The 24,819-nt window shown below is 35.6% G+C and overlaps 1 protein-coding gene across 1 annotated transcript in view; it reads right to left on the bottom strand.

Annotated features, from left to right (window-relative positions):
- Positions 1-569: 569 nt before the first annotated feature.
- The window catches only part of LOC148955395 (uncharacterized), a 284,254-nt gene continuing 260,004 nt past the window's right edge, over positions 570-24,819 (bottom strand). The window contains exons 3-4 of the mRNA XM_089102106.1: positions 6,100-6,228; positions 570-796 (exon numbers count right to left, since the gene is read on the bottom strand). Of these exons, the coding sequence (XP_088958232.1) occupies positions 663-796; positions 6,100-6,228 (263 nt within the window). The 3' untranslated portion in view covers positions 570-662. The remainder of the gene's footprint in view (positions 797-6,099; positions 6,229-24,819) is intronic.

Raw genomic sequence — 24,819 nt, 5'->3', positions numbered from 1 at the left:
ACAAGAAAAGCCAAGCACTATAACGATACCACTTATGCTAAAAAGTATAAGTGATATGGTGGTATGGTTTCTGCTGGAAAAAGAGTTTAATTTTTCTTTTCAAATTTTTCCTTTCTGCAAAATCGTTAAGTAAAGTACATATGTAAATGAGTACTTTTCTCGACACTTAAAGGGTAAATACTCTCTGTGTGTATGACACATGTTTCTGGGGAAATTTACCTTTGGTATTTTTCGATTAGTTAAAAATTTGCCAATCCTTGCGGTTTACTCTTTAAACATTAATTTTTATCTCCTTTTTTCGCGTCTTTTAATCTATTTCTAATTCTGGTTTTGCGTTTGGAGCATATGGAATTTGCTTGTTATGTTGTGTTGTTTTCACTGCACTACTTTTGTTTTTCTATTTTAACTTAAAACAAAGCGGTAAAGTTATTTGTAAAAAATATAAAAAGACAACGTGATTAGCTCAATTTTTTTTTACTTTTAAGAAAAAAAATTGAATGACTATATCGAAGTATTTAACTGTAAAGCAAAATAAAAACAGAACAAAGGCAAAAAGAGCAATCTCTAAAGAGGCAAAAAATGAAGAATTGCGTCAAAAAATTCAAGTAAAAACAAAACATACGCAAAAAGAAGATATACTTTGCAATTATATTAAAATGAATTTAAAGATTCGAAAAGGAAGAATACAGATCAGCAATAAGAAACTTACCCTGAGGTGCACGATACGGCTCTGGTCTCACCGTTGTATCGACCGGTCCTGAACGATGTTTGCGCCAGCTGTCTTCTGATGTGACTTCTAAAAGAAATAGGGGCTAATTACTCAAATGTTTTTTGAGTAATTTTGAGAATCTTTAACTAAAACCATTTTCCAGGAAGGAATAGTTCCATCTTGTATTCCCTTTCCTTGATCCAAAAATAAATTAAACAAAATAATAATCACTTTTTTCATAAAAAAAAAAAATATGAAAGCAGAACAGGGATAACAAGACAAATTTAAAAAAGGGGATCATCAAGCAAAGGATTAAAGTTTATCGATATATGAAAAAACGTAAAACCCCTATACTTAGATTGCCCTTAATAAAGAGCTATTTTATACCTTGCAATTATAAGAAAAGTGGAAACTACTTTTGATATCTATATAAATACACGAGTCAATCCTCAATCAACAACAAACATTGGCAAGGAATTTAATACACTCAGCATAAATGACTAGCAATATTTATGATTTTAATGACCGTTGAATTTTGTTATTTTAATTTCATCTATTTATATATTATTACTATATTTATGTTTTATTATTGTTATACTGTTATATTTATATTCTTGCATTTCAATCCCACGAAGCAGCAAAAAAGTTTTCAAATGCAGAAATGTTGTTTATCGCTCGCCTTCATAATGAGTACCAGGGTTGCCGCCACAACGAAATAAACATCACCAGTTTTTCAGCAAGAAAATCACCAGTGTTTTTCGCCAAAATCACCAAAAATCGGTGGTCAATAATCACCAGTGGTGACAACCCTGATGAGTACTGGCTATTTAAGGGATGGATGAACGTAGTGTTTTCTTCCACCACCGGCAGAAACGGTAAGCCGGTGTTTTCAGATAAAATAATAAAAAATTTTAACACATGTACACCCAACAAAGGAAATTCGTTTGAGCAAGTCATCAAGTAATCAAGTGATCAAGTAATCAAGTCATCAAGTGAAATTCGACCAGTGATGCAAGAAAGAAAGGAGTTGAGGAACTTCGGAGGATTCAAAAGTCGTCAACTTCTGTGTTTAACAACTAGATGCCATCTTCCAACAATATTAATATGAAAAGTTTTGTTGTTAGCCAAGAGATTGCTAAGATAGGGAAACCGTATACAGATGGTGAATACAAGAAAAAATTAATCACGAGATACTTGTTTTACCATTGTATCACTCCCAAAGAAGCGCTTTGTGCGCAAACTTTTCTGGAAGAAATTTCTACAGTTATGGAATTAGTGATTGCCATTATCAACTCCATTTTAGCTAAAGGCCTTAATCATCACCAATTCAAAGAATTTTTATATGAAATGAAGACTGGGTACGCTGATCTTCTGCTTCATGACAAGGTACGTCGGTTACCAAGAGGGAACGTCTAAAAACGTTTCGTGTTTATTTTTTCTGAAAATTAAAGCATTTCTCCTTGAGAAGGAGGTTCACTATCCGGAACTAACAAATGATCAGTGCATCTGAAACTTTCATCATGGTAGACGTCTGGTCTAATTTAAATCAGCTTAATCGTAAACTACAAGAGAGAAAAAAAACAAAATCCTGTTGATGTTAGAAGAAGTAATAACATTCGAATACAAATTATCCATTTTTGCTCAGGATTTTGAAAGAGAAACATTGTAAACCTTTTTTAAAACAATAATTTAAAATATGAGGGAAGCATTTCTCAACAGGTGTCAAGAATTTAAAAACATCAGAGCAACTTTAACATTTGTCAAAATGCTACGATAACCCAGTTGAAGTTTTCTATTCTGAAATTGATATTGGTAGCTTTGAAATACAATTCTTGGATTTAAAAAACAAGGAGATATGGCCCTCTAAATTCGAATGTTTTTGTGTTGAATTGGAAATATTGCAGAAGAAAAAAAATGTGATCTCAAAACACAAGTGGTTTGCTTAGTGATTTGCTTGTAATCCTTTTCGGTTCTGCATAGAGTAATTTGTTTTATCCCTTTTAGGTTCTGCATATATATATATATATATATATATATATATATATATATATATATATATATATATATATATATATATATATATATATATATATATATATATATATATATATATATATATATATATATATATATATATATATATATATATATATATATATATGTATATATATATATGTATATATATATGGAGTCTGAGAAAAATCGTTAATAGCCTGAATTTTGGTTTTGCAAGTGCCGCTATATACAATGTTAGTGTATCATTAAAACATTTCCTATGACATTATAAATTGCATCATATAAGCATTTTCTTATATGATGTTATATATAGTATAAATAAGACTGTGAATTTTCGAACGCAACATTTATCTAAATAAGATAATGTCTATTGAAAGGCCCAGAAAACGATAATATGATAAATGATGATTCTTTGAAAGCAGCACCTGAACTATCAAACGTGATAAGATGTGAAATTTGACAACCTGGAACACCAATTGCGACAGCACCAATACAGACAGCTAAAGCAGAGGCCATTGCAAAATTGTCTGAAGTAATCAAAATCCAAAAGCGTGTTAAAAATGAAAATGAAGGGCAAAGACACACGCGGTTAGAAGACAGACGACACCGAACGAGCGAGGGAGTCAAAAATGAAAATGAAAAGCAGCGAGTCCATGAAAATCAACCTGGATAGCGAGAATCAAAACGTTTAAAAATTGAAAATGATAGCGATGATGATTGGGTTTGTGATTTTGACATGGATAATGTTATCAATGACTACCATACCTTTGTCAAAAAAACAAAGGTTCGGCGATATGTATTCCATAATGACGAAAGATAAGCCGAGGTGTAACTGAGCAAACAAATTGAAAATGATAGCGATGATGATTGGGTTTTGGATTTTGGCATGAATAAGGTCATAAATACCTACCATACCTTTGAAAATCAAAAATATGGACTGGATAAATCGTTGAAAGAAATAGAAGTTTTTATCCCACCACCTGAACAATTAAAAGAAACAAAGGTTCGTCGATATGTTTTTCATAATGACAAAAGACAAGCCAAGGCAAAAGAAGAAGTTTTTGTCCCACCAACTGAACAATTAAAAGAAACAGAGGTGGCCGTCAGTGCCTTCCATACCTTGTAAAATCAAAACCCTGGACTAGATAAATTGTTGGAAGAAAAAGAAGTTTTTGTCCCACCAGAACAATTAAAAGAAACAAAGGTTCGGCGATATGTCTTTCATAATGACAAAAGACAAGCCGAGACAAAAGTTAAAGGTCGCATAAAAAAATATATAATTTTACAAAGGCTAATTTAAAGGCTAATTTAACTTCAAATTGGACATCATGACATCAAGTAAAGGCTCAAACTGTCTGCGTTTAGAAGACAAGCGAAAGTGAGAATCTATATATATAGAAGAAAAAGAATACATAGAAAAAGTCTATATGTATCTATATGTATATATATATATATATATATATATATATATATATATATATATATATATATATATATATATATATATATATATATTTAATTTGAAGAATATATAATATTCATTAATTTTAGTGCAACTAGACTAGTGCAACTTTAGTGCAACAAAAAAAGAATGCAGTGAATTTGTCCGTTACTGGCACTAAATTATACTCCAAATAAAAATCTAGCTACGTTTATGATCAGCCGAGCAAATCTCAACGGAGACCACAAAACATGTGAAAAGAGCAGCAAGAAGTTTTTTTTTCTTTTTAATATTTGTATATGTAATTTAGAATATAAACATAATAAGTCTATTATCAAACAGTTTGTGTTAACGAACTGTAAGTAAGGAGCGACGCGCCTAAATTGTAACCAAAACTAAACAACGGAATTTATATATCAATATAAAAATTTCAGATTTGATAATGTCATATCAGGGATTTTCTTATCTGAAAATTTATATATGGAATTATATATTTAATATATTTATATGTATATATTTAATATATATATATATATATATATATATATATATATATATATATATATATATATATATAATAATTTGATGAATATATAATAATCATTAAGTTTAGTGCTACCCATCAAAGGCTTATAGCCTGAGATAATTTGCCAGTTTTTCGAAAAAGGGTGGAAACACACCTTAAAAGCCAAAGAATCTTAATGAAAATCACATTATCAGATTCAGCGCATCGAAGACCCCTGGAGTAGATGTTCCAAGCTCCTGTCTACAAAGGGGCCCATTCGAACGGAAATTAAAAGTTCTACTGTCATTTTGAAGTGACCGAAAAAATTGGAGGTTAACCAGCCCCTCCACCTCCCACGCCATTTTTTCCCAAAAGTCGTCTGAAAAAAATTTCGAGACATCTATTTTGTTCCGTATAGTTGAAAGGTACGATAACTGTGTGTTTGGAGATGACATACCCCCCCCCCCCCAGAACCGCCGGTGGACGGACCCAAAGGAATTAATTTTTTCCCTTTTTTCAACATTTTTTTTAAAATAGTAAATTTTTTCGACATTTTTCAGGGGGGGGGTTCTGTGGATCAATTTTCTGGGAGAATTTCCATTAGGAGGGAAGTTTCTGGGTGTGAACTTTCCAGGGGAAGTTACACAGGGGAGTTTGCCAGAATGTTTATTTTAGATTCGCTTTATATGTGTTATTTTCTCGTCGGCGACCCCATTTTACATGTGGAGATGCTTTGGGGGAATTGTCCAAGGGGAATTTTCGGCAGAGTTGAAATTCTCTGGGGGATTTTTACGTGGCGGGAGGGGGGGGAATTCCCATAGAAGAAAATATTCATAGGAAAATTATCCCTAGGAGAAATTTTCTATGGGAGAAAGTGTCCATTGAGGGGAGAGGAATTTCCGGCAAATATTTTCCACGCAGGGGGTGCCCCCATGACCTTAAAAAGGATCAGAAATAAAACGAAAACAAGCCTTTCTTCAAATTAAAGTATTTTAAAGAGTATTTTTCAGGCAAGAATTTTTCCGGGGGGAATTTGCAGCAAGAGTGGAATTGTCCGGAGGGTAAATTCCCGGCGGACAAATTTTACTTGGGAGGAACTTACTACGAAGGAGTTTTTCACGGAGGATTTTCCAAGGAGGGGGTTGGATTTCCTGGGATTATATGAAAAACGATCAGAAACTATATTAAAAAACAAGTTTTTTCTACTGAAAGTAAGGAACAACATTAAAACTTGAAACAAACAGAAATTATATCGTATATTAGGGGGCTACGCCCTCCTCAATACCCCGCTCTTTACGCCAAAGTTTGACTTTTTGTGTCAATTCTTTAAGAACGATTCCTGAAACTCAAGGGCCATGCAATTAGAATCAGAACTTCTTCTTAAAAAGTTCTTAAAAAAACAATATCTAAAGTGAATCTGTCCGTTACCATATGCAGGGCCTTCGAGTGACATCTTCAATGCGTAGCCGAGTTGTTCTTCCTCAGTCATCGACGCAAAGTTGGGTTCAGCTCTGGCTTGAACAGGCACTGACGGAAGCAGATTCCCTCTGGTACTAACTAGACGGAAAAGTACGAATAAAAATAGTGAACCCGTAACTAAAGCGTAAACATCCGTAACAAACAACACCCGTAAACGTAAAAGAAAGATAAGAGCAATGATTGTAAACAGCATCAAGGATTCCGTTTTTGTCCTTGATCCTCAAAAACAAAATTGTATATTCCTTTAGAATAAAATAACGGAACTGAGAATAACAAAGCACTTACTATTACTTCTGACCTTAAAGAGTTTTGATTTTCCAAGCAGCCACACAAAAATATTTAAGATAAGAACTTTATCATTTATCATTGGTAAAGAATGATATGTCTCCCATGGATTATTTCTTGTTGGTCTTTTTCTCCTGGCCTCACCGTATGGAACGTATTGTAATAAAAATTAGGAAGAACGCTCATTCAATCCTAGGACCTTTCAAAGCTCAAGCAATTTAATATTTTATTTCACTATAATTTCTATTTCTGTAATTTCTATTTCTATTTTCAGTGTTGTAAGTACAAAAGAAAATATTTGTAATATAATTTGTTTTCAGTAAAGCGCAAATGACGCAGTAGGCTTTAGATTTTTACAGTTTGGAAAGTGGCAGTAGCCAAACTTGTTTGTAGTGATTTTGTTCGTTTTAAGTTTGACTTGAATGTTTAATTTAAGTCATACTTGTTTAAGATTTATTTATTCATTTATTTTAGCACCTGTCGAGTGTTTGTTAGCTATGATTGATTATTTAATTTCTGTTTGTTTTGGGTTTCATTTATCATTAAACATCAAAGTATCAAAACATCAAAGTGACGTTTTTTTTCATCATTAGAGTTTCAACATTCCCCTCAACACCTCCTGAAAGTAGTCAAAAGTGGATGTAGTAGCAGTTGCAGGCAGTCACAGTCACAGTTGCAAGTTATCGCAGTCACAACTAGTCTCACTTGCAGCCGCAATAGTAGCTGTAGCAGTAGTGGCGAAAGTGGTCATAAATAGAAAAAAAAATCACTTTTCTATGAGTTAGTTTAGTTTATAATTGATGGTATGCTGGAAGACCAGTGAGATCTGAACAAACTCGGACAAGGTTATTTTACCTTTCTTGATGTTATTGCGAAACATATTGCGTAAAGATCTAAGATGTTCGCTAAGCCTTTTCTGATGATTTCAGAAATATTTGACTGGTGTAGGATTTGAACTGGGGACTCCTAAGGATGAAGGAATGACGTTCTAGTCAACTGAACTAACAAGTCAATGCTAATAAATTGTTTCTAGAAATACATTGATAGAAACCCTCACAAATCCCCTTATGAATTAACAACTAAATGAAATGAGTAGTATCCTATTAATACATCCGACCACATCCACTGAATTTAAGAATTTTTAGTATTGGAGTATACATAAAGTATAAAATAATAAAGTCGTATACATTTTAGGCAATTACAGCTCTTAGTTATCAATGACCCAACCTACAAGCGCCCCAATGCCTCTCGCCCCCCCCCCCCAACCTTTTGCCCCCCTCTTTTTTTTACTTTTCTTAAGATTGAAATTTTTTTAACTTTTTTATGTCTTAAAATGACATGAAACATACTTAAAACAAAAAAAAAATCACATCTAATATTTTCGAAATACGAAATGAGAATGATACAGATGTTAGTTGTGATTTTCACTAATAGAAAAAATAATGTTTGTAGTAACACTTTTCTTTTTTTGGACTTTGACATTATTCAACATTTAAGTTTTTATTTTTATTTATGCGGCTGTACCAGTGATACTCTATGACTGGTCATCGACAATACCGGGAATAGAATTTTAATATCATTGAAATAAAAGAAATAAATAAAAATGTCATTACAAATATGGTTTTTCTAGAACTAAAAATCACGAGTATCATATGTATACCATTTTCATTTTGTCTTTTAAAAATGTCCCAGGTGAATTTTTTGGTTCATAGAATTTTTTTGGGACTGGTGAACGTAGTCTTTGGATATTTTTTTTATGCGGCCGACACAAAGTACACAAAATTCACATTTAATGTTTCCGAAATATGAAATAAGGATGATATAGATATGTTGGTCGTGATTTTACTATTAGAAAAATAATGTTTGTAGTAACACTTTTCTCTTTTTTAACTGATTTTTTTTCTTTGACGTGGAAATTATTCAATTTTTTTTATTTTTTTTATGCGATTGTACCAATGGTACTCTATGGCTGCTCATCAACACTATATAGTTTATTGCATATTTTTAATCAGTATTTTTTGTACAATGGAAGGATAAACACGCATCATATTTAAAAAAAAGTGAAGATGATATATTCAAAGAAAGTGTGTGCACATGTTAAAGTCATCGTTGTGTTGAATGCTGACAAAGACAAATATTTGAAATACGAAACAAGTACTAGTGGGGACCTCATTGGAAATGTATGCGTGCGTTGTCATGACCGTGAGAGATTAAAGTCCTTCGGACTACCGAAACTGTTCAACGTTGCTGACGGTGGATATGCGAGAGTGAAATATCCTGAGAGGATATCACTCAAAGAGAATACCAACATAAAAAAAATAGTTGATAAAGAGGGGCAACTTCTAGCTAATGGTTCTGATAATAAGTTACCCGTTGATATATCCTATCGTCATTAGTATTCAAATCTAAGCAAAGGAAAAAAAAGGCAAGGCGTTTCGTTGATTTCAAGCACCATATCTGGTCTGAGTGCCAGAACTAATGCGCGTATGAAAATAGAGGAACAGTAAGCCACTACATTGCAGAAAAACTAAAAAGGGCATTGGGAGAAATCGTAAATTTTTTGTAGATGGGTGCATTAATTAATAATATAGCGGGTGTGAAAATTATCGCTATCATTAGACATATACCAACAGATATAGTAAATGAAGCCACTAATACAAAAAAGAAACGCATATTGAACATGTAGCTGAAGCCACAGTAAAAATTGTAAATAACTCAAAATAGTGTATTGCCTCTTATTAAAATACTAATAGTTAACGCAAAATTGAAGTGGCGTACAATGATACCCTACATTGCGTGAGCATCTACTGGCATCTGGTAATGAGCTAGTTGAGACATTATATGCCCCTGTTTTACGCCTTTTATTGCCAATAGAAGCATCAATAAATGCCTTTTATAGTTGTAGAAGCCTCATGATTCCATTTAGGCGAAATTTTGCTGTGTTTTTGATAGTGCTTCGTTATTTTCCTTTTTGTTATTTTTTTTGTACATGGTCGGAGTAAAAAATTGAATTGGAATCCCCTCTCTTTATGTTTGCAAATATCTGCATCTTGTACCTCTATTAACTCGAGATCATTCAAGGGTTGTTTAGGGACTGGCCCTAAATGATTAAATATTAAGAAAATTTAAACCTTTAAAATCGACACATGACTGCGAAAAATCTAAATACATTGAGCACTTATTTCACAAACAGATCCTGATTTTCACATGGCACTTAAAAGTTTCTAAACTTAATAATTACAAAATCGAGGCTAACCGTAGGATATATGCAAATGCAAAAAAACAAACTTTTAGACAAATTGATTTTTTTCTTGAAATTTCGTAAGTAATGGGATTAACGACGCTTCTTGACTACTAAAGTCTTTGCGACGGCCCTGTAGTGCGTTGTTCTATCTAGGTTTCGTATTACCAAGCTAAGATAATACACCACAGGACCTTGAAATTTCACTCAAAAGCATTAACATTATTTGAAAGTTTAAGTCTAGAATCCAATGCGCTCCAGACATCACGCCCAGTGTGTCAAATGGAGGAAACTGCTCTTGTTGGACGAAAGCCAACTATAAACTCCCACTATAGCTAGAACTAGAAGTAGAAGTAGGTGAATTGCGGCAAAAGAATGGATATCAAAACAAATTATGTAACGAATACGGCAAAGTGTTAGTAAAGAAGAGATTACATGAATACAATTGAATTTCCATATAGCTCAGATACATCTAAGATCTTCGCCTTCTTCAAGAGATAGAAGGAATGAACCTTGTAGGGCTAAGTATATAATTAGGAATAATTGAATAAAGCAAAAATAAAACAGGACCCTGTGCACTACACTGGCAAAAACCCATTTGGATTTGAAAACTTGAGGAGTAATTATTGACCAAAAACTAAGTAAACGATTGGACAAATAAGATTGGAGAAAAAGGTACTAAACTTTATTATCAGAACATTAATAAATAAGTTCCAGATGGAGAATTTTAAAACTAACATAGCTTTTACAACACCCAAAAATACAGCTAAAATGCTCTTAATATTGTCAAAACTATCACTTAAAGTTATTAGCCTCAACAGTCCTCAACAGCTAACTCCTTCTTCAGAAACCCACACTTAACAGCATAAAGTATATAATTCTCGTACAAATACTTATATATTTGAAGATGAACAGATTTATCAAGAATTTTACTTCGAACTGCAAGAAGTAAAATGCTTCTGAAATATCTAAAGTGAAATGGGTACTTATGGATTAGCTGGTACCACCGAGAAGTCAAGTTTGGTTAATGCTAATGAAATAAAACAAAATATGACGAAAATATAATAGTTTATAATCAAATTTGGGCTATAGATTTGCACATTAGGGGGGTGGAGGTAAAGCATAGCATTTATTAAACACGTAACCTAACCTAGGTACCTGTTTTCCCCCTAAACCCCAAAAACCAATAATTTAAATATTGTAAACGCAATGACAAAGCACGGTTTGCGATTCAATTCTCTATTGACAGATACCCGTTTGACTAGTTTCCTTTAGCACAATATACCACGTGGGTACCAGCTAATGCATAAGTACCGCGAAATGTTATTCTACGTAGACCCGTTATTTAGCAACATGATAATTGCAGCGGTAGCTGCAATCTAGCAAAGAGCGAACCACAGCCCCTAGTAACCAAAAGTTAAAAATCGTGTTTAGAAAAAAACTACCTAGCGAAAATAAATTACCATCTGATACTGATTCAGGATTGGTGACTATTATTTCAGTCCGTCTCAAAAGTAAAAGTTTATTGTAAAAAGAAATTTACGGTGATTTCAAAAAAAGCCTGAAACCCCACAAAAATGGTGTCAGATCAGAATGAAAACTGCACCATTGGAATCAGCATGGTCAAAAACCTTTTGCAGGGAAGTTACATTCCCCCTCCTTGAACAACAAAGAAAATCGTTTTTTTGCATCGGTAGCACTGATCTGTCTCCCGTTTGTTTGTTTTTTATTTAGTTTTTTTTTTCTAGCAGGGCTACGGGGTGGCCAGAGCATCATAAAAAGGTGTTTAATAGCTCAATCGGAAGTGAATTACACTATTTAGTGCCATTTTTAAGTTACCATAAATATTCGAAGTGCAAATAGCCCCCTCCCTACAGACCCCTTCCCCCCCAAGTAATACAATCAAAATTTTGAGATAGCTATCTTGATCAACATAGTTCAAAGGCTTAATATCTATGGTTTTAATGTTCATATGACCCTTCATAGTCCCTGGGGAAAGGGCTGTACGCTGTATTGGTATCTGACGTATCGATATCACGCGTATTGGGATGAGCATAGTGTTATTGGGCCTTTTGGTATTGCCTATATCTTAGACAAACTTGTAATATCTCATATAAAAGATATTGCTCATATATACGTCCTTCCTTCCTATAAATTCCACTATCAGCAAGTTCCAAATGGCACTAAAAAACGGCATTTTGGGTGCCTTGTCTCAAGTGGAAAAGCTAGGGCTACAGGGGTACCAGAACTTTTTAGAGTGGCGTTTAATGGCTCATTTGAAAGCTATTACTCATATCTATGTGATTTTTATCCATTCTACCATCCGCAAGCGTGATAAAGCACTAAAAACAGGGGCGTCGTTTCGTCAAAACCCTGTAGAATGGGGCAAAAGTGGACCGAACTTTCCCAGATCAAGTGAAAATCTCAGTGAGAAATAAAAAATAAACCTTATAGTACCATAATGCAAAAAATTACTAAAGAGAAGTGGCCCGTTTCTCTGAATTATGCAGGCTTATCTTAGTTTTGACAAGATTTTTGAAGAAACTAAATTTCAGATGGGGGGGGGGCAAACTGGGGTCTTGAGGGCAATCCGGGGCCCGGGGGGACAGTTGCTCCCCGCCTTATAACAAATTACGCCCTGAAAAAAACAACACTTTTGGTGTCACTTCTTAAGTAGGTAATGCAAATATTGCAAACATATAAATAATATCTACAAACGAATTCATCGAAATGATTTTACATCAATCTTTTATGTAATTATCTTAACTTTTAGTTACTATGTGTCGTGTTTTGTTCTTTACTAGGTTTTCAACTATATCCGATGAAAATAGAATAGGCCCCATTTATAATGAACTGCATCGGTCATTTATATAACTCTTTTTCGATATTGTCTCAAACTGTATATTCTTTCATAATATACAAGCGTTAGTGGCTCAGTCAGTAGAGCGTAGGTCTTGTAATCTCAAGGCCTCGATTTCGAGCCTCATCCGGGCCAACTATTTCTGTTAATTACAAATGAATGATGCTGGTTTCTAGGAAAGTAAGGGTTTATTACAAAATTTTAGTTTCCTAGTAATATTCAGCTATTATAAGCTTTACTATTAGTTCTTTACTTTAAATTGCTGCGGAAAAAAGAAAAACCAAAATATAATAATGAGGTGGTACTTGTTCATTATTCGGTTGACCCTTGAGAAATGAAGTTGCGCTTTTTACTGCTGCTACTGTAGAATGGTCAAGAGTCTTCGATGGTAGAATTATGAGCATAGCTGGTACATGGAAATGCAGTTTTTTTTTGTAAAAAGTGATACTAGTTGCCCTCCAGTTTTTTTGGTAGCTTAAAAAGGGCACTATAACTTTTAATTTTCGTTTGAATGAACCCTCTCGCGACATTCTAGGACTACTGGGTCGATATGATCATCCCTGGGAACAAGATCCCTGGCAAAAAAAAACACAAAATTCCACATTTTAACAGATAGGAGCTAGAAACCTCTACAGTAAGGTTCTCTGATCACTGAATCTGATGGTGTGATTTCCATTAAGATTCTATGACTTTTAGGGGGTGTTTCTCACTTTTTTCGAAAACAAGGAAAATTTTCTCGGGCTCGTAACTTTTGATGGGTAGAACTAAACTTGATGAAACTTATATATCTAGAATCAGCATAAAAAATCCGATTCTTTTGATGCATCTGTTGATCTCAGTTTCGGTTACTATTAGAGTTTCGGTTACTATTGAGCCAGGTCACCTCTTACTTACAGTTCGTTACCACGAACTATTTGAAAAGCTTGGAAGTATAAACGATATCCTCATTGTAATAATTATGGTCCAAACCCTTAACTGGAGGTTTGCAAGAAAACCGCTCGTATGTTCCTTTCATAGCCTCCGCTACACAATTAATGTACAAAAACCAATATATCAAATCAGATTATTAGAGGCGTGGTTCTGTTAGCAAAGCGGTGGAGTTCAAATTTGAGTGTCTTGGGTTCGATTCTTTTTTCTTTTTTTTTTTTTTTTTAATCGCGGTTTTGTCCCCTTCTGTATGATCACTTTCAGATAATTTCACTGTTTTTATAAATGTGTTACACTCGTTTTTTAAAGCATGTCCCGGGAGGGTCTTTGTCAAGCATTTTGAATCAAAAGGGAATTGAGATCATCCAGTTCATAGTTAGCAAAGGCATTCTTAGTAGATCACTAAATTCATACCCCAAAGTATGGCGTAAATTTTGTCAAAAACGTGTGTGGGGGGAGGGGGTAAAATCTGGAGCCAATTTTCGCAAATCAAGTGAAAATGAGAGAAAACTTAAAAACGAACCATATAGTATTAAAAAAGGTAAACATGTACTAAAGAAAGCTGACCTGTTTCAGTGTATGCTTGAATTAGGCTGGCTTATCTTAGTTTTGAAAACATTTTTGGAGAAACTAAATTTCATCTGGGGGGGGAGACTGAGATCAGGGAGAAAACTGCAGTCTGGGAGAGGCAGTTGCTCCCTCTTTCCCAAAGGAAATTACGCTCCTGACCACAACCCCTTGCAACTTAGTGGTTAGAGAAGCGTAGGCATGTGGTTCTGGAACCACTCAAAGTTGTATATTAAAAGAAGGATTACTTATTGTTATACTTATTTATTCAAATTAATTACTTGAGAAATCTGCTATAATATTCTCTCTATACGCGTGATTCTGCATCCAAAAAGGATGAAAAACAAATGAAAAAAGTTCTTAAGGAGAATTCAGATAATTCTTCCCCAAATTTTTGAGATGAAACCAAACTTAGTTTATAATACCATTTATCGTAGCTACACAAGAAATGATCTCTTTTGAAATTTCGATTCATTTGTAAGTAATGAATGGTTGTTCTGTTTAGGGACAGGTCAAATAACTCCCTAAGCCTAAAGGCACATTTCTGTAGAGCTAGTAAAATTTCCCAAAAGCAATCCCTTTCGACTATTAAAAAGGGCACTAGCCCTTTGAATTTTCAATCGAATGAGCCTTTTTTGAAGTTTCTACGACAACGCCTTCTATAAAAACCTTATATGCCCCCAGGGCACAACTTAAAACCCTTGCCCTGAGGGTTGTGGGGGAGTGTCCTCCTCAAAAACGTATTTTGTATCCGGAAATCAACTACGCTGAACAAAATGGCTATCTCAAAATTCTGATTGGATGTGTTTGGGAGAATGATTTGCGTGGGGGGGGGGCTAGTTGCCCTCCAATCACTTTTGACGATTAAAAAGGGCACTAGCCACTCCAATTTCCAATCGAATGAGCCATTTTGAAGTTTCTATGATAACACTTTCAATAAAAATTTTATATGCCCCCAGGGCATAACTTACAACCCTTGCACTGAGGGCTCTGAGGGGGTTATCATCCTAAAAGACAAAATATCCAGAACTTTCAACTACGTTGAACAAAATGGATATTTCAAAATTTTAATTCGATGTGTTTGGGAAAATTGTGGGCGTGAGAGGGGCCTTAGTCACTATCCAATCACTTTCAACTATTAAAAAAGGCACTAGCCCTTTCAATTTCCAATTGAATGAGCCCTTTTGGAGTCTCTACGAGAACACTTTCAATAAAAAACTTTATATGCCTCCAGGGCATAACTTACAACCCTTCCACTGTGGGCTGTGGGGGGAGGGGTTGTCATCCTTCTTAAAGACCTAGTTTCCAGAAAAATGGCTACCTAAAAATTTTGATTGGATGTGTTTGGGGAAAAGGTGGACGTGAGAGGGGGGTTAGTTACCCTCAAATCACTTTCGACTATTAAAAAGGGTACTTGTCCTTTGAATTTCAAATCGAATGAGCCCTTTTTCAAGTTTCTACGACAAACATTTCAATAAAAACCCTATTGTCCCCAGGGAATAACTTATAATCCTTGCCCTGAGGGTTGTGGGGGAGTGTCCTCCTCAAAAATATGTTTTCTATCTGGAAATCAATTACCCTGAACAAAATGGGTATCTAAAATTTTCCATTGGATGTGTTTGGGGGAATGAAGGGCGTAGGAGGGGGGCTAGTTTCCCTCCAATCAATTTCGACTATTAAAAAGGGTACTAGCATTTTGAATTTCCAATCGAATGAGCCTGTTTTGAAGTTTCTACGACAACGCCTTCTATAAAAACCTAATATACCCCCAGGGCATAACTTAAAACCCTTGCCCTGATGGTTGCGGGGGAGTGTCCTCCTCAAAAACATATTTTCTATCAGGAAATCAAGTACGCTGAACAAAATTGCTATCTCAAAATTTTAATTGGATGTGTTTGGGGGAATGATGGGCGTGGGGTGGGCTAGTTGCCCTCCAATCACTTTCGACTATTAAAAAGGATACTAGCCCTTTGAATTTTAAATCGAATGATCCTGTTTTGAAGTTTCTACGACAATACCTTCTATAAAAAACCTTATATACCCCAAGGCCATAACTTAAAACCCTTGCTCTGATGGTTGTGGGGGAGAGTCCTCCTCAAAAACATATTTTCTATCTGGAAAACAACTACGCTGAATAAAATGGCTATGGCAAAATTTTTATTGGATGTGTTTGGAGGAATGATGGGCGTGGGGGGGGGCTAGTTGCCCTTCAATCACTTTCGAATATTAAGAAGGGCACTGGTCCTTCTAATTTCCGATTAAATGAACCTGTTTTGAAGTTTCTACGGTAACGCCTTCTATAAAAACCTTATATGCCCCCAGGGCATAACTTAAAACCCTCGCACTGAGGGCTCCGAGGGTTCATTATCCTAAAAGACAAAATTTCCAGAACTTTCAACTACGTTGAACAAAATGGATATCTCAAAATTTTAATTCGATGTGTTTGGGAAAATGGTGGGCGTGAGAGGGGCGTTAGTCGCTAACCAAACACTTTTAACTATTAAAAACGCACTAGCCCTTTCAATTTCCAACTGAATGAGCCCTTTTGAAGTTTCTACGACAGCGCTTTCAATAAATACTTTATATGCCCCCAGGGCATAACTTACAACCCTTGCCCTGAGGGCTATGGGGGGAGCGGTTGTCATCCTTAAAGACCTAATTTCCGAAACTTTCAACGACGTAGAATAAATGGCTATCCAAAATTTTTGATTGGATGCGTATGGGAAAAAGGTGGGCGTGAGAGGAGGGTTAGTTGCCCTCAAATCACTTTCGACTATTAAAAAGGGTACTAGTCCTTTGGATTTCAAATCAAATGAGCCCTTTTTCAAGTTTCTACGACAAATATTTCAATAAAAACCTTATATGCCCCCATGGTAAAACTTATAATCCTTGCCCTGAGGGTTGTGTCCTCCTCAAAAATATGTTTTCTATCTAGAAATCAACTACCCTGAACAAATAGCTATCTCAAAATTTTTATTGGATATGTTTGGGGGAATAAAGGGCGTGGGGGGGGCTAGTCCTTTTTTGAAGGTCTTACGACAACACTTTCTATAAAAACCTCATATATCCTCAAGGCACTACTTAAAACTCTTGCACTGAGGTTTGAGGAGGAGTGTCCTCCTCAATAACATATATTCTGTCTGGGACTTAACTCCACCGAGCAAAATGGCTATCTCAAAATTTTGATGGGAGGTATTTGAGGGAATGATGGGCGTGGAAGGGGGGCTAGTTGCCCTCCAATCACTTTCAAAAATTGGAAAGGGAACTACCCCATAGAATTTCCAATCGAATGAGCCTGTTTTTAAGTTTTTACGACAACACCTTTTATAAAAACCTTATATCCCCCCAGGGCATAACTTATAACCTGTGGCCTGAGGGCTGTGGGCGAGTGTCTTCCTCAAAAATATACTTTTTATCTTTAAATCAAATACGCCGAACGAAATGGCTATATCAAAATTTTGAGTTGATGTATTTGGGGAATGATGGGCGTGGGTGGGGGCTAGTTGCCCTCCAATCACTTTCGATTATTAAAAAGGGCACTAGCCACTCCAATTTCCAATCGAATGAGCCCTTTTCGAAGTTTCTGAGACGACTCCTTCGATACGAAGTGCCCGGGTATGGAGAAAAAAAAACAACAGCACATTGTGTCCACATCGTTCTTTACTTAGGCAGCGCTAGCGCGCTGCCTATGATACTAGGTTAGACCAAGATGTCACCCGATAAACCAATCCATTATTTTTATGCTGTTTAAAGACTGTAAACTTATTATTTTTATGCCTAAGTTTTTAAGATAATTCTAATTGTATACTAATATTTGCTGATATCACAGCTCCTGTAAGACTTTGAAAAATGTTAGGCTATAGATTAGTTTTTTGTTGTGAGGCTACGTATTTACTTTTGACTCCTAAATCAATATTCATGTTTTTTATACTCGTCTTTTGTGTTATTAGTAGAGCGCTAGTTTTCTGTAATCCTACAAACATAAGGAAATATCACCAGGTGATTTATTTGCATTAGTTTTATTCATATATGTTAGATAAGCTGTGAAGTAATAATTTTTGTTCGTTTTAAGTTTCAACTTCGCTCTTTACTTCCTCGGAAAAACTTTTTTTTTTTTAATTAATTAACGGCCACACGGCATTGCTTAGTTGTGCAAGGAGTAAACAGGGGACGCTCATTATATATTTTGAGAAAGGGGGGGGTAAATTAGGGTTCAAAAAGTTGAAGTATAGGCCCAAAATTCCAAACGCTCCATAGCACTTCCATGAGATAAATATTGAGGGCAGGATATAAATTCTCTAAATTCAGGATCAGAATTAGACGGGAATTACTAAAGATACAACCGCTACTCCTCCTCCCCAAACATTTTTCCATTAATAAATTATTTTTAAAGGGACCTTTCTTTGTAAATGAAGTAGCATTGACTTGGTGAAGAGTTAGGGTCGTGCATACTGAAACGTGAAAGGAATCTTGGTGTATTTATTGACTCATACTTGTCATTCTCTAATCATATTTCTTACATCACAGCAATAATTTTGAGACAAGTAGCTATGATTAACCGTGTGAACTATTTTCTTCCTCCTGACATCCTAGTTACCCTCTATTATTCCTTCATTTTTCCTTACCTTTCTTATTGCGGATCAGTTTGGGGAAATAGGAAACGGTCCTTCACTAAAAAACTCAAATTTATCCAAAACCGTGCCATTAAAGCAGTTTTTCGGCTTCCCCGTCTATATCCAACCCGTGAATTGTATTCAGATTTTGGCATAGCTCCACTTGATCAAATCATACAAAAACTAAACTTATAGCTAGCTTACTCTGCTTTCCACAATAATCTTCCACCTCAACTACTAACCTATTATGATATTAATAATTCGGAAGCCCACTGTCAGTAGTAACCTAGGTGCTGATTTGAACGATACATTCAACTATACATTTACGCCTACAAGAATATGGTCAAAAGTGTATACAATATGAACGATACATTGGACTTGCGCAAGAAAAACTCACATTTTTTAATTGTTTGATTGACGTGTTTGGGGAGATTCCGTTCCTTGGCACCTTTTCAGAGCATGTACTTATGGATACCTTTCCATGCAAGATGGTTAAACATGCTTTTACAATCGGAAATGTTTGATTAACATTTGCAAAAGGGGGTAATGGCATTTGCGAATTGGAGTGTAGGATTTGACTTGAAATACAAATTTTTAACAAGAAATGACCGAAAAGTGTTTTGGAAGAGATGGGGTGATTGTGTACTGTATAATACACAAGTGATGTTTTGGACAGTGTTGTCAATTTAAAATAGTTTAGAAATAGAAAAATATAACAAGAAATGGCTGAAGTGTTTTGAGGGAGATGGGTTGCATGGAAGGTTGAGTTGCACGAGGGTTCAGTTAAAGGGGGTACACTTACACGGGGGTTTAGTTAAATGGGGTCGAGTTGCACGATGGTTCAGTAGCACGAAGGTTCAGTTGCACGGGGGTTCAGTTGTACGTGGTTTCGGTTATACAGGGGTTCAGTTACATGGGGGGTTCAGTTGCACGGGGGCTTAGTTCAATGGGGCTCGAGTTGCACGGGGTTGAGTTGCATGAAGGGTGGGGAGCAGGGAGAGTTCGGTTAAAGGCGGATTCAGTTAAACCGGGTTTAGTGAAATGTGATTGAGTTGCATAGTCTCGTTGGAGAAAATTGGATTTCATAATTAAACAGTTCTATTAAGAGCTATTGATATGGAAATGGTTTATTTTTGAATCGAAACTACGCTTTTCTGATTGAAGATACACATTTGAATCAGAAAATGTACACAACTGAAACAGAAAAGTGTGTATTGACAATATTTTCTATAATTTCGTCTGAAAAATAGGAGTTCACGCATAAAAAGTTCTATTAAGAGCTATTTTTATGGAAATGGTTCATTTTTGAACCAAAACTACGCTTTTCTGACTGAAGATTTACATTATAATCAGAGAATTGTGTGTTGATAGTATTTTCTATAGTCTCGCTGGAAAAAAATTGGAGTTCATACTTAAACAGTTCTATTAAGAGCTATTGCTATGGAAATGGCTCATTTTTGAATCGAAACTACGCTTTTCTGACTGAAGATACACATGTGAATCATAAAAAGTGAAAATGTACACAAGTGAAACAGAGAAGTGTGTTTTGACGGTATTTTCTATAATTTCGTCTGAAAAATAGGAGTTCACACTTAAAAAGTTCTATTAAGAGCTATTTTTATGGAAATGGTTCATTTTTTAATCAAAACTACGCTTTTCTGACTGAAGATATACATTACAATCAGAGAAATGTGTTTTGATAGTATTTTCTATAGTCTCATTGGAAAAAATTGGAGTTCATACTTAAACAGTTCTATTAAGAGCTATTGCCATGGAAATGGTTCATTTTTGAACCAAAACTACGCTTTTCTGACTGAAGATATACATTATAATCAGAGAAATGTGTTTTGATAGTATTTTATATATTTTCTACTGAAGAAATAGGATTTTATGCTTAAACAGTTCTATTCAAAGCTATTATTATGGAAATGGATTATTTTTGAAAAAAAATTACGCTTTTCTGACTGAAGATATACATTATAGTTAAAGACTTTTGTATTGATAGTATTTTCTATAGTCTCACTGGAGAAAATTTGAGTTCATACTTAAACAGTTCTATTAAGAGCTATTGCTATGGAAATTGCTCATTTTTGAATCGAAACTACTCTTTTCTAACTGAAGATATACATTTGAATAAAAAAAGTGAAAATGTACACAGCTGAAACAGAGAAGTGTGTTTTGACCGTATTTTCTATAATTTCGTCTGAAAAATAGGAGTTCACACTTAAAAAGTTCTATTAAGAGCTATTTTTATGGAAATGGTTCATTTTTGAAGCAAAACTACGCTTTTCTGTCTGAAGATATACATTATAATCAGAGAAATGTGTTTTGATAGTATTTTCTATAGTCTTGTTGGAAAAAATTGGAGTTCATACTTAAACAGTTCTATTAAGAGCTATTGCTATGGAAATGGTTCATTTTTGAACCAAAACTATGGGGTCCCAGTCCACCAGCCTGAATGGTGGAAATTCACTAGCTCAGAATTGGGGTCTTAGTCCACCAGCCTGAATGGTGGAAATCCACTAGCTCAGTATTGGGGTTAGTCCACCAGCCTGAATGGTGGAAAACCACTAGCTCAGTATTGGGGTCTCAGTCCACCAGCCTGAATGGTGGAAATTCAATAGCTCAGAATTGGGGTCTTAGTCCACCAGCCTGAATGGTGGAAATTCACTAGCTCAGAATTGGGGTCTTAGTCCACCAGCCTGAATGGTTGAAATTCACTAGCTCAGAATTGGGGGTCTTAGTCAGTGTTCAGATTGGAGCGTTGGGGTCCGACTATCTGGGCTTTATTTGTCAAGACCTGAATGCTAAGCGATGGACATGAGCTCGATTGGGACCCCATTGTGAAAATAGAAAACAAAAAACAAAAAATATATTGTTGGTATGTGTGTAGAGCATGGCATGGTTACCGCTAGGGCAACAGTCTAACCGTTGACGGTTTTAGGTATCCGTGAATAAGCTATAAGGCGAGAGTGGAAGTTGGGACAAATTTCTGGAGGTGCCCACCTCACCTGCCCAGAGTCTCAGGCAAGTGACCCTAAATTTGAAAAAGTGGAAATTGGCTCAGATATTCTCAACTGAGCTGAGACAATGAATACATACTATTGGGAAAGTGATTGGAGACGCTGGGCATCCGTGAACAAGTGCTAAATTGAGAGAGGAATTTGGGACAATATTTGGGGGCGCCTACCCGCCCAGAGTCTCCTGCAAGTGACCAAAAAATTTAAAAAACACACAGATATTACAGGATAAAAGAGACGACTCACACACAGATGGGAAAAACCCAAAGAAACGCAGCATAGAGACGTAACATTTAACGAGCCGATACACACACACACAGCCTAAACACACAAAGAGAAATGAGACACACACACAGAAATGAGACATCAGAATACAGCCGACACACACAAATAGACATCACACACGCACAGATCCGACACCCAGTTAAAGAAGACACACACATAGAGACAACAAACACACACAGAGACAACATCCACACAGAGACGACACACACACACACACAGAGACGACACACTCAAAGTGACGACTTACACAGAGAGACGACAAACACACAGAGACGACACACATAGAGAGACGACACACTCAAAGTGACGACTTACACATAGAGACGACGCACACACAGAGACGACAAACACAAAGAGACGACACACACAGAGAGGAGACACCCACACAGAGACAACATACACATAGAGACGAAACACACAGAGACGACACATACACAGATACTAAACACGCACTGAGAGGACAAACAAAAAGAAACGACACACACACAGGGACGACATACACATAGAGACAGCACAGACATAGAGATGAAAGACACACAGATACGAAACACCCACAGAGACAACACATTCACAGAGACGACGCAAACACACAGAGTCCACTCACACACAGAGGACAAACACACAGAGACGACAGACACAAAGAGAAGAATCACACACATATAGGACACACACACAGAAAAGACACATATAGACGAAACATTCACAGAGATTATACACACAAACAGAGTCAACACACACAGAAAGACTAGACACACACACACAGAAATGACAAACATAATGAGATACGACACACACAAAGATACGTCACACACACACAGAGACGAAACACACAGAGAAACTACACCATCTTAGAGACAACACACACACAGAGACACAATCTATTCACATATGACACACACACACACAGAGCTCTGCCCCCCCCAGAAACGGCACCGACAAAGAGACGACATACACATAGAGATAACACACACAGAGAGACGACCCACATAGAGAGACGAGACACACACCCAGACGACACACTCAAAGTGACGACTGATACATACAGACGACACACACAGAGAGAAGGCAAACATAGAGAGACGACACGCACACAGAGACAACACACACACACATATACGAAACACACACAGATACGAAACACACACAGAAACGAATCACAGGCACAGAGAGGAAACACAAACAGAGACGACACACACACACAGAGACGACACACACAAAGAGACAACACAGACAAAGATATGACAGACAAAAAGAAACGAAACATCCACAGAGACTACACATACATAGAGACGACACACACACACACACAGAGTCCACTCACACTCAGAGAGGACAAACACACAGAGCCGACAGACACAACTCCAAACTCTTAACTATAACTAAACTTCAACTCTAACCAAATCTCTAAGCTAAGACTCTAAGCTAAATCTCTAAACTCTTAACTAAAACTAAATTAACCTTCAACTCTGACTAAAACTCTAAGCTAAGACTCTAAGGTAAAACACTAAACTCCTAACTAAAACTAAACTAGAACTCTAACACAAACTCTAAGCTAAGACTCTAAGCTAAAAGTTCAAACTCTTAACTATGACTAAACTAAACTTCAACTCTAACTAAAACTCTAAGCTAAGACTAGGCTAGAACTCTAAGCTAAGACTCTAGGCTAAAACTCTAAACTCTTAACTATTACTAAACTAAACTTCAACTGTAACTAAATCTCTAAGTTAAGACTCTAAGCTAAAACTCTAAACTCTTAACTAAAACTAAACTTCAACTATAAATAAAACTGTAAGCTTAGACTCAAGCTAAAAACTCTAAACTCTTAAGTAAAACTAAACTAGAACTCTAACAAAAACTCTAAGCTATGACTCTAAGCTAAAACTCTAAACTCTTAACTAAAAATAAGGTAAACTTCAACTCCAAAAAAAACACTAAGATAAAAATCTAAGGTAAAACTCTAAACTTTTAACTAAAACTAAACTTAACTACAACTCTAGCAAAAACTCTAATTTAAGACGCTAAGCTGAAAACTCTAAACTCTTTACTGTAACTAAACTAAACTTCAACTACAACTAAAACTCTAATCTAAGACTCTAAGGTAAAACTCTAAACTCTTAACTAAAACTAAACTAGAACTTCAACAAAAGCTCTAAGCTAAGACTCTAAGCTAAAACTCCAAACTCTTAACTAAAACTAAACTGAACTTCAACTCTAACTAAAACTCTAAGCTAAGACTCTAAACTCTTAACTAAAACTAAAGTAAAATTCAACTCTGACTAAAACTCTAAGCTAAGACTCTAAGCTAAAACTCTAAACTTTTAACTAAAACTAAACTAAACTAGAACTCTAACAACTCTAAGCTAAGACTCTAAGCTAAAATTCTTAACTATAACTATACTAAACTTCAACTCTAACTAAAACTCTAAGCTAAGACTCTAGGCTAAAACTCTAATCTAAGACTCGGCTAAAACTCTTGACTAAAACTCTTAACTAAAACTAAACTAGAACTCTAACTAAAACTCTAAGCTAAGACTCGAGGCTAAAACTCTTAACTAAAACTAAACTAGAACTCTAACTAAAACTCTAAGCTAAGACTCTAAGGTAAAACTTTAAACTCTTAACTTTAACTGAACTAAACTTCAACTCTAAATAAAACTAAGCTAAGACTCTAGGCTAAAAACTCTATGCCAATGGGTTAAAGAAAAAACCGGAAAAATGTTGGATAATTTCTAAGTCTAAAAAAAACTCAGTCCGAAATAACTTTAAAAAAAATCAAAAAGGGAGGGAGGAACGAGGGGGGCCCGGGGGGTCATGGGGGGCCCGGGGCCCTTCGGGGCCCCGAGGGGTCTTTGAGGACCTAGGGGCCCGGGT

The sequence above is a fragment of the Artemia sp. Qi Xiang Cuo genome, chromosome 2 (assembly GCF_049724085.1).
Source record: "Artemia sp. Qi Xiang Cuo chromosome 2, ASM4972408v1, whole genome shotgun sequence".
Classification (NCBI taxonomy): Eukaryota; Metazoa; Arthropoda; class Branchiopoda; order Anostraca; family Artemiidae; genus Artemia; species Artemia sp. Qi Xiang Cuo.
Note: the sequence above shows the minus strand (reverse complement) of the source record. Positions and strands in the feature narration are given on the sequence as shown.